Source organism: Zosterops lateralis, assembly GCF_965231275.1.
Source record: "Zosterops lateralis genome assembly, chromosome: Z".
Lineage (NCBI taxonomy): Eukaryota > Metazoa > Chordata > Aves > Passeriformes > Zosteropidae > Zosterops > Zosterops lateralis.
Genome location: NC_139800.1, coordinates 18,749,224 through 18,765,470, shown reverse-complemented (window position 1 = coordinate 18,765,470; position 16,247 = coordinate 18,749,224). Strand labels below are relative to the sequence as shown.

Sequence of the window (16,247 nt, the reverse complement as noted above, 5' to 3'; positions counted from 1 at the left end):
TGTTGGTTCATCTGGAAAACACTTATCAGTGGCACAAGATGCTCAGAAGCTGCAGACTTTTACCTGTACCATCCAACTTGATACGCCAGTCACTGGATTAAGTGTGAAAGCAAGAAAGACAGTTTGAGCAAGGGGACCATAAGGTAGTATGTTAGTCTACACCTCACATCCCAAAAAACAATGAGTAGGTTTTAGGGCTACATAAAATCAGATGACATCAAGCATTTTATCCTCTTTAGTTGAAAACTACAGTAAATTGCACAGTTTATATTGTTTCACACATTAAAAACTTTTCCAGTGGCCATGCACTGGGATTCCTTTCCATGGGCCACAATTATAGATACTAGAGGTAGACAAGATGGTCATAACTACTGTTTTTGTCAGATTTTCTGACAATTAAATAAACAATTTCTTCAGAATTGGCATATTTCCAGTTGCTTCAAACACTGCAAAGTATTTTTGAGAGAGATAGCTACAAAAAGATGCTGAAACAAATACTTCCCTTCCATAAAGTCATACCTCCTGCTGATATAACAGCATCTGCCCACCGAACTGTCTCTTCATTATACTCTCGACGCTTAACAAGACGAACTTCTATCCTTTCGTTCCTGTAAAGTTCAGAAAAAGTCTGAATTCTGTCCTGTATTGTTCCTTGTCACAGCCTTCTGAAATTTATCATGCAGCTAAGGAGTAATTACACTTACATTGGGCTTAAAAACACTTGACACACAAATTCTGTACTGCTTTCTTGTTTATTTTCAAGACAACAATGGAACACACTAGTCAACTAAACTGAGCCAGTTCCATGATGGTTCTTCCAAAAATGACTGTTCATCTGCACCCCTCTCTTTTCAATACTCCTATTTTATTAGCATTTGTAACATGAGGCTTCCTTTCGTTTCACACAATCCACAGGTATCTGCATTGTGTCTGAAATCCTCAACATCCATGTAGTCTTACCGTAAGCTGTCTACAAGATGCTCCACGTTTTTCGTATGAATGCGATGCCGTTCCAGCAGACCGGCATAGTTAGATCCCTTCAAGGCAAGCTGTAAGACACAAATGGTTTTTTGTAGAAGTACAGTAAGTGCTCTTGAGCAATGCAAATAGAAGCTATAAAAAACCCACGTATTTTCTCTCAGCAAAGATACACTTTTATAAGCCTTCCATTAATTACATTTCTATATACACAGCAGTTAGGTTCATTAAGTTAAATAAATTAATCAAATGGCCACAGCAGTCAAGAATCACAGACTACACAAATATGCAAACAAGCATACTACATAGATTTCCATGCAACTTCAGACATTTTGCTCCTCCTGAATCTGCCAACTGATTTAAACTCTACATGAATCCATGCAGTTACACTAACTATATTTCTCCCATGCGCTGAAGCACCCAGTTAGCTCAAAACTGTGCTGTAGAGAAGACAGACAACAGAAAAAGCAACAGGAATGACAATTAAGAAACCAGAGCCTGAAATACCTACAGCATTACCCTTCAAATTGTATTTGAGCTAAAATGGAATAGTGCCAAGTGCTGACAAAGGTGATATTTTCTCTACATCAAAAAAAGCCTAAGGGCAATCTACCTACTACCTTTGAAACTGTTCCCTGGATAATACAACACATTTTTCAAACAAGTTGATAACAATAACAAGACAAACTGTGCAGGTGCATTCTGGTCTCATCCTTCCTGGAAACTGAAGAATTGGAATACTTCCAACATGTTCTTCAGACCATGGAAACATTTTGCAGTTTATATAGACACACTCATAAACAGGTAGGTAAGATTACTGACTTGAGGCAGGTTAGTTTTTCAACAAGTTTTTGTGCGAGTAATTCAGTCACCATTCGTTCTTTATCTTATTTAGCAAGGGGGGGCCCCCATCTGGGGCTGATACTGCCAAATATGTGTGTGCATGGAGATAAAGAAAGTGAAAGAAAGTGAGTGCAAAGGATGTTAAGCAAAAGGAGTCTATAAATACATTCATAGTGAAAGCGATCCTGTTTTGAGCAGCAGGCCCCTGATGCTCCTTCTAGCCTAAACTAATCTACAATTCTACTGTCACTGCTTCCTTTTCCCTTAATAGTTAAAAGCAATTTATCAGCAAGAAACAGAACTTCTCCTAGAGTTTGTGTAGAGGAATTCATCTGTGCCAGAAGCTCTAAACAGGCACTTCCAGCAATTTATTCAAGTGCCTTTATTCAAAGTTTTATACCATTCCAAGAGAAAGTGGTGCCAGACAGCCTTGTCTAATCCCGTTTTCATAGACTCTCAACTCCAGAGAGAAGGGGAGAGGACTGTCAGGATATGACAACTGAAGTCAACCACAATCCAATAGCCAGGAAATGATATATTTATTCATCTGACACCCGTTCATGTCAAGAAATCCAACCGTGAGCTAAACATGTAAGACAGACTCAGCACCAAAAAAGTCACAGAAAAGAATGTAATTGCCTGCTCTGGAACTGCACTGCTGTTTCACTCAGTCTATTTACAATTGGCAAATAACTTGCAGGAACAAAATCTTCAGGTGGTCTTACAGCTGGGATCAGGAAACCACTTCCAACAAAGCTGCCTGGATGCAACAACTGCACTAAAGGAAGACAGCGGGAGCCTGCCAGCTATGCACGATCCCACAGAGATACAGGCATGTGGATGATCAGAAAACATCCAGATGACTATTGCATATTATTTCTCCAAAGCTTGCTGCATTGGTTTACTGGGATACAGGGTATTATGTCCCATTAATTGCCTCACACACTTAAACTCTTTGTTTCTATTTTTAAGCTACAATGCCTGTGCACCCTGGAGACCTCTTGGTCCTGCAGAGCCCATGGTGCTGCACTGGGAACTTGAATGATGCCCCTGTGGGCCCTGGGGAGGGGAAGATTACACAGGACTATGCTAGTTACAGCACTGTCCATTGCTAGGTCTGCTGTCAGCCTCCACTTGGAGAAGGGAAAAGGTAAAGGAGTTATTTGCCTCCCATAGACATCTGCCACAGAGCACCACAGGTCTAATTTGCTAAAAGAATTTTCAAATGCATGTTCAAAGCACAAACTGATCTTGCTTTACCACAAGAACAAGAAATCCACAATCAAACAATTTCCAAAAAATACCATTACTAAAATCAGGGTTTCTCTAGAAGTATCTGCTGCAAATAAAACAAGCACCTGACAAGCAGACTGCTGTGGCAGTGCACTTCTTTCAGGCTGCTGTTAGTTCCACACAAAATAGAAACCACAAACTCCATCTTGCCATTTTATGTACCTTATTTATTTGGCTAATTCGTCAGCGTGCTATCTTTCAACTTGATGGAAGAGAGCTTTTATCTCAGAATAATAATAACATAATAATTCTCTGTGTGATCATTTGTAGGTTTTTGAGCCACCAACATCAGTGATAAACCAACAGCTAACATTTCCCTAGCATCACCAGGAAGGAGAGGATGGATCGTGCCATTGCTATGGAACAGAGTCTGTTCTGTAATTTACATTTGCCATAGCTGAGTTTAATTATTTCATCAACAGCTTCAGAAAACAGAAGAAGTTGCTCAGCAAATAAACTATCAGTATTCTGGACAGTTCTGACAACTGGATGAACCATTTCAGCAGCACTGTAGGACAGGCATCGAATGTGTAGATCTCCTCTTTGAATTTAGCTCTAGAAAAAGTAAGCATGCATTACTGAGCAAGAAAAATGAAAAGTTAGGGTCTTTAGTTTAAATGACTGTGCTACATCTATGGAGTTAATCAACTGTCCTGATTTGCAAAAGGCTCCAGAGATTACAACAGTTCTTTCATCTCCAACCTCATCTCTCTGTGTTCAGAGATTAATAGCTTGCAAGTTCATTCATCTAAGGACTCACAGAGGGGAAACCTGACTGAGCCTAACCACAGCCAAGTACATCGAACAGGAACACTGATCATCACCTGCTCTCACTCGACTACTCCCAAGAACCAGGGAAGTGCCTACAGTCCTTGTGATCAGAGGCACAGAATCACAGTGTGGCTCAACTAGAACAGACCTCTAGAGGTCCTCTGGTCCAACCTCAAGCTCAAGCAGGGACACCTGAATCCACCTGTCCGGATCCAGATGGCTTTAGAACTTCACAGATGGAGCTGCTACCGCATCTCCGGGCAAACCGTGCCAGTGTCCAGTCACCCTCACAGTGAAAAGCTGTCTCTCAATATTCAGGCAGACATACCTGTATTTCATTGCCTCTGCTCCTGCCTCATATCCAGCACCTGAGTGCCACACAAGAACTACAACAAATGCTGCTTCCAGAAAGAGGTTTGCACTTAGGGCAAAACGTAAGACCAAACTGAGACTAGCACCTGCTTTTTACTTCAAAAGAGCTGAAGAAAAAGATCCAGCTGCTGTGTGCATGACTACCCCCCTAAAGAGCCCTTGAACACACCTGGGATGTACAGACAGCACAAGGACAGCCTGGCTCCTGAGCCAAATCATCAGACAGGCCTCCAAACCCATGCCAGACTTGGGTTTTGTCAACTGACTCCTCAAAAAGTCACAGAGGTATTAGATTCTGCACGAAGACAACTTTTAAGCTCTTCTTCTTTTGGAGGAAGCTCTGAGTTACAGTTAGGCCTGTTAATCTGACCTTAATACCACACAAAGTAAAATCCATTAATATATGTGCAAGAGCTATTCTAGAAAAAAGTGCATTAGCATATGAAAACAGAGACAAATTGGACAAAAATACATTCAGCCACAACTTCAGTAGTCTTAAAACTCATAGCAGAAATGCAATGCAAGAAGAGCTTGTAGCGGAAAATATACTCAGGAACAGAACATTTCCTATGAATTGAGCTACTTTTCCTTAGACTGAAGGAGAAAAGGTCTAAATCAAATATCTAAGAATAGCTCTTCTTGAATATACTGGCCTGATCCTTCTTTAAGGAAAGAATGATTTTTCATGAAGTTTCTCTAATAGTCACATATTCAAGGAACTTTTGCTTGACTATCTTCCTTCTGTAGTCTTAGCCTGCAACTCTGGCAAGTCCCACCTAGTTTAGTTTAAACTGTGGGTCTGCTGTCCTTTAATAATGTTTGCCCTGCAGGAACAAAGCCGCACAACAAGGACACGGCTTCTAGACACAAATACAGAAGCCAACACAAAGCCAAGTAACACCAGATACACCCACTGTTGTCTACATATACGGATTACGACCCTTGATTTAGAAAATGGGAAAGGAAAAGCCATAGCTGAATCCTTCTGGCATCGCTCATTAAGCATTAGGATAAAAGAGTACGGTCTTTTACAGAAACATGGATATCATCTGGAGTGAATTTGTCTACTAATCACTTTCTGCATCTCATCCTAGTAGAACCACAGAGTGATTTGGGCTGGAAGGAACCTTAAAGATCATCTAGCTCCAGCCACCCTGCTCTGGACAGGGACATCTTCCACTAGACCAGCTTCCTTAGAGTTCTATGCAGTCTGGATTTGGACACTTTGAGGGATGGTGCATTCACAAGTTCTCTGGGCATCCTGTGCCAGAGCCTCACCACCTTCACAGTAAAGCATTTCCTCCTAACAGCTAAGCTGTATTTTCCTTCTTTCAGCTTAAAGTCATTGCCTTCATCCTGTCAATACACTCACTGACAAAAGTAGTGCCCCTTCAGGTACTACAAGGTGCTATAAACTTTCCTCAGAGCCTTCTCTTCTCAGGGCTGAACAGCGCACACTGTCTTTTCCTCACAGGAGAGGTGCTTCAGCCGTATGATCATCGTTGTGGCCCTCCCCTGGACTCATCTGGTAAGATTAAATGGAACTTTTCAGATGTACTTTGGCCTTATATGAATGCATATATATTCTCAATACTAGGCTTATGCTTACTTTACAGCACACCTACCCTTGATTTATAGCAGAAAACAAGTATCATTTGTGAGCTTCAACTGCTGTATTCACACCAGTGACAGCAAGTTTACTGACAACACCAAGACACGTGGTGGAGTTAATATGCTGGAGGGTGGTGTCATCCATGGGACCCTGACAGGCTTGGGGGCTGGATCTGTAAAAACCTCATAAAATTCAAAAAGGCAAATGCAAGGGGCATTTGCAATGCACCTGGGTTGGGGCAACATCAATACTGCCTGTGGGATGAAGGGATTGAGAGCAGCCATGGAGAAGGACTAGAAGGTATTGGTGAATAAACAGCTGGACATGGCTCAGCAATGTGAGCTCACAGCCCAGAAAAACACCTCAGGCTGCATCCAGAGCCCTGTGAGCAGCAGGGGAGGGAGGGGATTCTGCCCCTCTACACTGCTAAGATCCACCTGGAGCTCTGCATCGAGCTCTGGGGTCCCAGCACAGGAAGGGTACAGAACTGTTGTAGTGAACACAGAGGAGAGACACAAAGATGGTCAGAGTGCTGGACAACCTCTTCTGTGAAAACAGGCTGAGAGAGATCCTTAATATCCCTCCTTTCACAGAAGTTGCCTGACTTCTCAAAAGGCAAAATGTGGTCTAATTGTTCTTGCACTAGAAATAATAAATGCATAATCAGATCTCGTATGGTTTGGCTACAGATAAAGATTCAAGACAGTAAGGCAACCATATTTAGAAAAAAAATCTAGTCAAATTTAAGTATTTATTGAAAAAATCCAGGCTTATTGAACAACATCGTTTGATAAGTCACTGGCTTAATATGGCATGCTGACCCCTAACTAGCTGTATGCCAGGTGCCTACCAAAGCTGTTGTTATCACACACCTTCACAACAAGATAGGGAAGAGAACATATAAGGAAAGGCTCATAAGTTGAGATAAAAACAGGGAGATTATTCACCAGTTACCATCACAGACTAAACAGACTCAGCTTCAGGAAATGAACTGAATTTATTATGAATCAAAATCAGGGCAGGATAATGAGAAGTAAAACAGATCTTTAAAACACCTTCCCTTCATCCCTCCATCTGCTCCAACTCTCCCTACCCACCCTCAGCAGAACAGGGACATGAGAATGGGGATACAGTCAGTTCATATCAAGTTGTTTTCGACATTGCTCAAGTAGCTCCTTCCCCTGTTCCACCCTGGGGGCTTTCTCAAAGGAGATAATTTTTCAAAAAATTCTCCAGCACAGCTCTTTTCCATGGGCTCCACAATCAGCTCAAGTCTGAGTCCTCCACAGGGTGCAGTCCCTCAGGAACACATTGCTCCATTGTGGGCCCCTTGTGAGGTCACAAGTCCTGCCAAGGAACTGCTCCAGTGTGGGCTGCTCTCTCCATGGGCCACAGGTCCTGCCAGGAGCCTGCTCCAGCACGGGCTTCCAGTGGGTCACAGCCTCCTTTGGGCATCTCTCTGTTCCACTGTGGGCTCCTCCAGGGGCTGCGGGTGGATCTCTGCTCTCCCATGGACCTCCAGGGGCTGCAGGGACACAGCTGCCTCACTACAGCCTGCAGGGGAATCTCTGCTCTGGCAGCTGGAGCATCACCTGTCCTTCCTCAGTCACTGACCTTGTGTCTGCAGAGCTCCTCCTCTCACACATTCTCATTTCTCTCCTTTCTGAGAGCAATTTTATTTGCACAGTAATATTTTTCCCCTCTTAAATATCTTACCAATGGAGACGACACTACCACCTCTAAATGGCTTGCCCTGTGCCAGTGAGGGTCCGTCCTGGTTCTATATGGCATCAGCTATTAGACATGAGGGAAGCTTCTGGCTGCTTCTACAGAAGCCACATCTGTAGTCCTCCTCACCACCAAAAAACCTGAACACACAAACCCAATACACTCAACCTTTTGATAACAACAGGGTCAGTTTCAGTAGAATTATGTTTGCAGTACCAGTGGATTAACTCATTTTGGGACACCCAGCTCCTACAGGGGCCTGCAGTTCAGCTCATTCAGACTTGCACAAGTGCTGTGAAACCCTCTCTAAAGTGAACCTTCAGAGAGTCTCAGTTAGCAGCTGCAGGTCCTTTGAACTTAAAATGCACTGGCTTCTGATAACTTAATAGCTAAAAAATCCAATCCACAAAGGCAATGCATTTTTGTACAGGAAGGCTTTAATAACGAATATTTGCTTTAACTAAAGCATCAGAGAAACCAATCAGGTTCCTGAAATAAACTCCTACTGTGGATAGAAGTATCAAAGCTCAGGTTTAAGTTTGCTATACAGCCTCGAACATGAATCAAGTTTTCCAATACAAACTTACTGTTGAGTTGCAAGTCATTGCACTAAATCCAATTCCTCTTCCCTTTTCCAGTCTGGAGTATTATGTCTTATACAGGCCTCCAGACACTTGCTTTTAAAAACTGTGCAAAGTTAACCAATGCACTAAGTCAGTACTTACCACACAAGAAGGGCAAGAATGCTGGAGTTACCTGACCAGAACTACTGACTGATTTACTAACTTGCTGTCAATTGCTCAAATTTTTTTCCCCAATATTGTTCCTGGCTATTTGCTATGCTTCTACTGGCTTGCTGCATCACCCCTCATACTGCAGAAGTCCAGTGAGCTACTTTAGCTAGAAATTTTTTTTCTTACATTTTCCTCACTTTTTTCTTTGGTAATTTAGACCCCTCACTTTCATTACGCAGTCACAGTAGGCCTTCAAATGCTGCTTTAGACTGATGTTTCTTTGTAGAAAAATTATTGTGAAGCACAGATATTGTAGCATTTTGTATACCATTACTTCTGTAATCGCTGACCTCACTTGCAACAGTTTGTTCCTGAAGTTTTATAGCAATGCTGCTTTAGGGCAAGAGTTTGATGCATACATGAACAACAGTTAAAATGCCATGAACTGTTCTCTAATTGTTCATCCACCACGCTAAAGCATTATTGTAATTTTAACCACATGTGAAGACTACACATAGTGGTTTTCAATTCACTGGCTAATGCAGAGCAAATTGTTGCATAAACAGTGGTAACTGCTTTCTGCACTAACAGATTTCTAGAAAACCTGTGCAATCCAGGCAATTCAGTCATTCTCATTAATTCAGTACAACACCAACATGATGCTGTAAATCACAACAACTGAAGTCAGCACAGTTAGTTTAAAACCAGCACTAAAGTCACTTCCAAGAAGCAGACTTCTTCAGCTGTATAAAGCATCATAAGCTTGGTGATATACTCCCAGAAGTTTAATTTAGGTGAATTACACTGAAATGCCCTACTTTTATACCTATTTGCTATATGTGATTGAGTATATTCAAATGGTGTACTGGAAAAAACAAATCTTACTGAAAAAATAATTATACATTGCATTTAATAGTTTCCATCATTTTCCAGACTCCTCTTAGAACAACGACATAAGAAGAACTTTTTAACAAAGCAGATGCAAGTAAAGTGACTTAGCACAGATGCAAATGTATCAAATTCCAAAGGTAAACAAATGCACACCATGTTTGTGTGACTTACATAAAGCTGTGACTTGTATAAAGCTTATGATGCTTTATACAGCATTTACACTCATCTCAGTTTCCAATGGATTATTTCAAAATTTTTATTCCTGAAAAAAAAAGTGTCTTTAGCTTTATGAAATCCTGGTGGAATATAACCTGTGTCTTGAATCTGGATGCTTCAAATCACTAAACTGAGTTAGTACTTTTCCCTCTTTTCAGGATAAGGTAGAGAGTAGTACAGTCCTAACAACTTTAAAACACTTTATATGCTCTGAAAAAGAACATCTACTGAAAAAATTCACATTACCACGGCAGGAAGAGATGGGTAGTCTGAATTCAACAGAACAATGAAAAACTTCACAGTATCACCTCACTCATTAAGGAAGTTTCTATTTAAAGATACTGCCTTCAGTACATCTGGATCCACAGGAGGACACAGGGTTAAATGCCCTAATACTTAATGATCTTCAGAAAAGCAACTTTTTTTTAGTTGTCTGCTAAATTCCTAGACTTCAATTTAAAATTAGAATTCAGTTGAACTTTAAAGTTTGCATCTTGCTTTTTCATTCTGCTGCCTTCCTTCCATTTGCAAAAATCCCAGTGTTCTGAAAATATTTGGCTAGCACTTTCTAAATAAGCGTTCAAGAGGATCACAGGTGTCAGTATTGAAGTGCAGTCTTCTAAACCAGAAATCTAAAAGCAAAATACCTGGCTGTTTTCCAAAACCATATCTTCAGGCAGTGGTATGAGAGTCATAAGCCTGTAACACTAGTACCTAGGAAAAGTAATGTAAAAGTGATACTAAAAGGGCATCTTTCACCACTTAATGTAAAAAATAGCAAAGAATTTTTCTGCCATTAAAAACAAAAATCCATCATCTATCAAGTTAAAGGTAAAATAGAAAATTACCTCTTGTAGGAAATGTACTAAGAGATGTGAAAGCTTTACTGCACAGACTAGCAACAACTGGTGCTGTGCACATGTACATTAGGAGCCGGAGGCTGGGAAGATACTGTTCTGCTACACACCCCCACACACACCCCACCCCAGTTCTGTGGGGTTGTTTTGGTGCACAACATAGGAGCCCCAGCTGAAGCTCACCTACCTGCTGGGCAACACTCTTTCCTTCCTTCCTGGCCAGCCCTGCTCAGGATGCTGTTGCTGCCCCATGCAACACCTGTGTGAGCTCATATTGGCCTCTTTCAGGGGAGGCAATATCCTGACAACAGGTCTCCGCTTCCCTAATCAGACACCAGTTTTCCATAAAGCTGTATGAACTTCACATCACTGAGATTACCCCTCCTAGCAATTAGTTACAGTGGTCCAGAAGAGCCTAAATTTGTTACAAACTTCCAACTTGCTCTCCTTCTCTGCTCCAAATAAAGACACATAAACCAGCCACAACAGAATATCAACTCTAGTCCACACTGAACATCTTCCTTCCAATTAAGACCAAGACAAATGCAACTTTTCATATGACAAGACATTTTCAGAGATAATTAGAACTGTGTATAAAATGCGTTTGGACAGACAAACTTCATCTTCCCTAAATACCTTACAGCTGTGAGAAGTCAGCAACTTCTCATGTCTGCACTATCAAACAAAACAGAAACCAAAAGTCAGGAAATGAGCTTTACCTATTATTGGGGCATTATATTCTTTTACTTTATATAAGGACAACAGCAGTGCTTCTTCTGCCTGGATTTATTGAGAGTGAAGTAAACAGAACACAAAACAGTCTTCAGTATTAGTTGACTGGATAATTCATTTTTGTACTAGTCATATTTAGATGCTAATCCCAGTAAACCAGGTCACAAGAAATGGGAATTGCTGCCACTTCTGGTAAGCAAACTGCTTGTAGGGACTTGGGAGAAAGAGTAGTATAACTTAAAGTTGGTAACTGCAAGTTTTAGAAATCCAACAGCCTCTTTAAATTCCATAAAGGCAAAGAAAAATATTTCTTGCATTATTTGATGCAAAAAAATTACTGATGTAGCACTTCTTTTAAAATTGCTGGGTCATTTTGGAGCATTTTTGTTTTGTGGTACTAGAAATCCATTTCTGTAGGTCTCTAATCTCCCTTTTGAATGAAAGGCTCTGAAACCCTCCCCCATACAACAGCATACACAGCACTTAATTACACTTTTCAGCCTAGGTCAGAATTAGACTACTAATTATTACAGTCAGATGTGTTCATGTAGAGTTATAAACACATTTTAACAACTTATTTGTACGCACGTAAGAGAATCTGCCACAAGACAGGCAAAAACAACTGCCTGGAGCAGGCATGGACAACATGCATGTAGAGAGGCAATGGAATATATCATCCTTCACAGACCTATTAAACACTCCAGAGAGTACTTGGTAGATCTGTGAAAGTAGCCCTTGCTCTCCATCCCTCCTCTACTAGTTTTGCTCTTCTGCTCTCTGGCCGGTTCCTTTACCTCTCCTATCTCTTCTGCTTGCAGAGAGACAATTCTGGAATTGTGACCTTGCAGCTTTGACTTTGCAACATTTCATAGTGTTGGTATAATACAACTTACTTGGTATCCAAAAGAAAGGCCAGAGAAGGGTTTAAGCTACAGGTGCCTAGGGCCTTTATGTCTTATTAGAAATGCCAGCCAATCACCTTCATTACTGGTATTCTGCTTCTTGGAGGATACTGTGATTTTCACTGTGTATATCATAGATAATGATATATACTATGATCCGTATCATATTTTAGTAGACATTGGTGTATGCCAATGATTCATCTTCAGCCTCCTTAAACATGGAATAAATTGCATCTCATCAGGATTTGCACCCAAAGGCACCATCATTTCTGCATTGTTAATTACTGCATATTCTGTCTTAATACATAAACGCACTGATTGAAGCAGCTATGTTCAGAACTGCTCTCCTGTCTTGGTGATCAGGCAGAGCTGATTAAACCCACAATTTTCATTAATTGAAGCTTCCAAGTACAGATATCAGTTATCTTCTAGAAACATGCAGACATCTCTTTTGCTCACAAAAAGCAGGCAACGAGCCCAAGTACGGTTGTTCAAATCTAAGCCTCCAACATCGCCTTGCAATTGAATTTCTGTATTTCAGACAGCCAGTGTCTCACATCTGAAGATCTGCGACAGAGGATGACAGCACCATGCTCCTCCTTTGGTGCTGGCTCCCTCACACCCCAAGCCTCCTCCAGGATCACCCAAGCCTGAGCCCCTGCAACGCAACCCCCACCACATCTGGGCCAGCCAGCAGCTCCAAGTGCCAAAGGAGCCAAAGCTCTCCTTTGCTATTCTGCTTTCACTCTTTGCCCGTATCCCAGGCTTCCACATGAACTCAACTCCCACCCTGCCTTCTGCGTGGCCCTTCAACACAACTGAGCTGCAAACCCAAAAATTGTGTGTCTGGGCTCATTTCTGAGATCAGCTGCCTTGGAGCAGCCTCCGAAGTCTCCTCAGGAGAAACAGAGACACAGGCAGCATGGACTGCAGCTAACACCAGGACGTAAAATGCGTCATATTCCAAAGCTGCCCACAATGGCAGGGGAAGGACGCTTTAACAGCAATCACTCTGCTACAAAGTGATCTCTGTCCCCAACAGAGAGGATAAGAGCCTTCATATAACATATTCAGTGAGGCTGCCATTAATTCAGTCTGAGGAAAAAAGATCTGAGACCAGAGTCACAGCAGAATGCAAATACAGAAATTTTTACAGGTTAGCCAAAAAATTTAAGAAATGGGCAGCAAGAATAATTCCTTTGCTCTCTCATTTTCTATTTCAAAAACAAAATTCTAAAAGACCTTTTCAATGTGTTCTTGCACAAATCTTTGTATTCCCGCCCATACAGCAAGAGCTTAACTCAATATTGCTACACACATAGTTAGGCAAGTTGGGCTTTGTCTACCTGGTGACACCAAGTTTTATTGCTGCAATTCCTCACAAGGCAGTAATTTAAGGGAACAGACAGATGTTAAAAAAGCACCAGTCCTAGAACAGAAATTCTAGAACTGTCACAAATATATACCCAAGAATTTTTGTGTACCTGTAAGTTTCTCCAAAATGACAAACTCTAAGGTGTTTCTGCAACTATTACAATCACCAAGTTCAGTTACTTTTTTTAAAATGCATATTCAGAGTGATACAGGTACCAATCACACAAAAGATGCATTCTCTTGAGAAAAGAAACTGCAGCTACCACTAGTCATGAACACCTTAAAGGATGTGCAATAGTGCTCACTGATTCAGTGCCCTAGTCCTACCTGTACAGAAGCAGTTAAGGAAAATAACCAAACAAACCCAGTCCACTTTCCCTGGGCTTAGCTGCACACTGAGGACAACTTCTATACTCAACAAGAAACAGTTTCTCACAAAAAGGTAAATGAAAAGAAAAAATCTTACAGTTGAGGTGTCACAGACCCTTCTTCTCTCCTAACTGCTGTATGGAAGGAAGTACTGGGACACCTCAGCAACAGGAACATGAGAATCTACACAGACTGACATTAAACTTGTTGAACTGTGACTACAGACCTATACAAAACACATGAAAAATGTCTGGAGAGGAATTCCACAGGAGGCAGATGACCAACTGAAGTACACAGACATTGCTGTAGATACTGTACATTTTATCCCACTTCTTTACAAAGCAAGGCTATACAGCCTTCTGTCCTTGCTACGTAAGTTAAGCGCATGTACAAGTTTAGTCCAAATGCTGCAAACACAGATCCAGAATATTTCCAGTTGTAGGAGACCACAGACTTAACAGACACAAACTAATGTGTGGACAAATTAATGTAATGGACTTAGTCGAAATAAAGGCATAATAGTATGAGCCCATGACATGGGCTTCACAGACTGCTGGCAGTCAAAGTAACTCCTGCAAGGTACCATCTTCCAGCCCACCGGTGGCAGATGAACACTGGAAACAGACAGCCACAGGGTAAAGGGAGAACTGGGTGAGGTCACTGAGCATGATGAAGACAACAAGACACCGAGTGCACATATCAACTCTCCGAGATCCTTGTTTTCCTTAGTAATATCGTCAGTAAGGAACCTTTGCATTAGGAGTTTCTTAGAGACTAAAGGAAAAGGCTTTTCTACAAACTGTAACAAGAAGGGTGGATCTGAGATTTAGCTGTCTGGATGGGGAAACATACATAAGGATGGAGCGAGGATGTGAGGCAAGAAAACTGAGGAAATGCCAATCAGTCCACTCTAGGACAAGAGGGGATTTTTCACAACATTGTGTTTTCCTCAGCATGCACTTCTTCAATCTTTACACTACATACTGCAGTTGCTGAGGACTGCTGGAATCCCTCAGAGGGTAAAACCCAAACGTGCTTACTACACAAATCCCTCGGCAGCCTGCAAGCGACAAATGTCCAGCGGCGCGGGTCGTGCCCCTCTCCCAGGCGGTGCCGCCCGGTGGCTCCATCGGGCCCGGGGAGGGAGGCAGCAGGAGGGCAGAGCCGGCGGCAGCAGGGTCAGAGCGGGGACATGGGCCGCGACCCCGCTCCCCACCACGGCTGCCGGCCCCGCCCCACCAGGGCCCGGGGGAGCCCCGGGGACACTCGGACACGGCGGCCCTGGGGCGCCCCCGGAGCCGGGCATCACCCTGGTCATCCCTCGCCGGAGCCGGGCATCACCCCGGGCACCCCCTGCTCTGCTGCAGCCCCGGCGGCAACGCCCCCGGTGGCCGGGACCGCCGGCCCCTCCCGCCGCTCACCAGCTGCTTCAGGTCCTCCTCGGAGAGCCCGGCGTAGCGGTACCGCTGCTGCTCGAACTCGTACCGCGTCGTCTTCACCACCACCGCCACCCGCGACGGCCGGAACCCGCCCCCCGCCGCCCCCGGTCCGCCCGGCGCGGCCCCCGCCGCCCCTCGCCCGGCCGCCGCCGACGCCGAGGGGCTCAGCCCGCCCAGCGCCAGTAGGCGCCGGTGGGCGCCGCCGAGCAGCGGCAGCCGCGGCGGAGAGGGGGAAGCGGCCGCCCGCTGGCAGAGCAACGCGGAGCGACGAGCCGCCGCCCGGCCGGCGAAGCGGAGGCGGTCGCGGGGAAAGCCCCAAAAGGAGAACATCTCCCGGGCTCTGCGCCGCTCCCAGGAGCGGGCGCGGCGCTGCCGGCGGCGGCTGCGCCCGCTCTGCGGCGGCGCCCGGCACACATGGCCCGGCCGCGCCCGCCGCCCCGCCCTCCCTGCGCGCAGCCGCCGCCCCGGCCAATAGCGAGCGGCGCCGCCGGGCACCCGCCCCCCGCGGGGGCGGAGCCAGAGCGCTCTCCCCGGCGCCTGCGCTCTCCTCGGCCAATCGGGGCACAGCGCGCGGCGGGCGCGTGCCCCGCCCCGCGCCCCGAGGTGGGCCCCCTGCGCATGCGCAGAGGAGAAAGCCCGCTCCCTGACCGCCCCTGCTTGGCCCCGCCCCCGTTCTAGTGTCGCGCGGGACGGGGTGCGAGGCACGTAGGCGGCGCGCGGCGGGTGCGCTCGCGGCCGGCCCCTCGAGGGGCCCTGAGGGGTGCGGGACCCGCCCCGCAGGGAGGGGACAGTGACGGCGTCCCCGCGCTCCCCGCTGCTCCCCAGCGCCCCTCAGTGCTCCCCAGCGCCCCTCAGTGCTCCCCAGCGCCCCAGAAGACAGTGACAATGCCACCAGTGCCCCACTCTCAGTGTCACGGGAGGCAGCGGTGGTATTAAAGAGGGAGGAATTACTTCGTCTCAGATCGTGTGTGTTGAAATCTCACGTTTTGCTGCTCCTGTTCTTGGTCTCTGTGATAGCTTTACAGCACCCCAGAAAGGCAAATACAAAGTGATAATAGTGTATCACCGAAACTTCAGATAGCTTTGGGAATATACAGGGAATTCTGAGACTAAGCAGTGTTGTGAGACTAAACGGT

The 16,247-nt window shown here is 44.5% G+C and overlaps 1 protein-coding gene across 2 annotated transcripts in view; it reads right to left on the bottom strand.

Annotated features, from left to right (window-relative positions):
- The window catches only part of NADK2 (NAD kinase 2, mitochondrial), a 29,178-nt gene extending 13,702 nt beyond the window's left edge, over window positions 1-15,476 (bottom strand). The window contains exons 1-3 of one of the 2 annotated variants that reach the window (XM_083883918.1): window positions 15,094-15,476; window positions 961-1,049; window positions 520-608 (exon numbers count right to left, since the gene is read on the bottom strand). In XM_083883918.1, the coding sequence (XP_083740044.1) occupies window positions 520-608; window positions 961-1,049; window positions 15,094-15,441 (526 nt within the window). In that variant the 5' untranslated portion in view covers window positions 15,442-15,476. Of the gene's footprint in view, window positions 1-519; window positions 609-960; window positions 1,050-15,093 lie in introns of those variants that run through there. The other variant, XM_083883919.1, reaches the window with a different exon arrangement.
- Window positions 15,477-16,247: the final 771 nt, after the last annotated feature.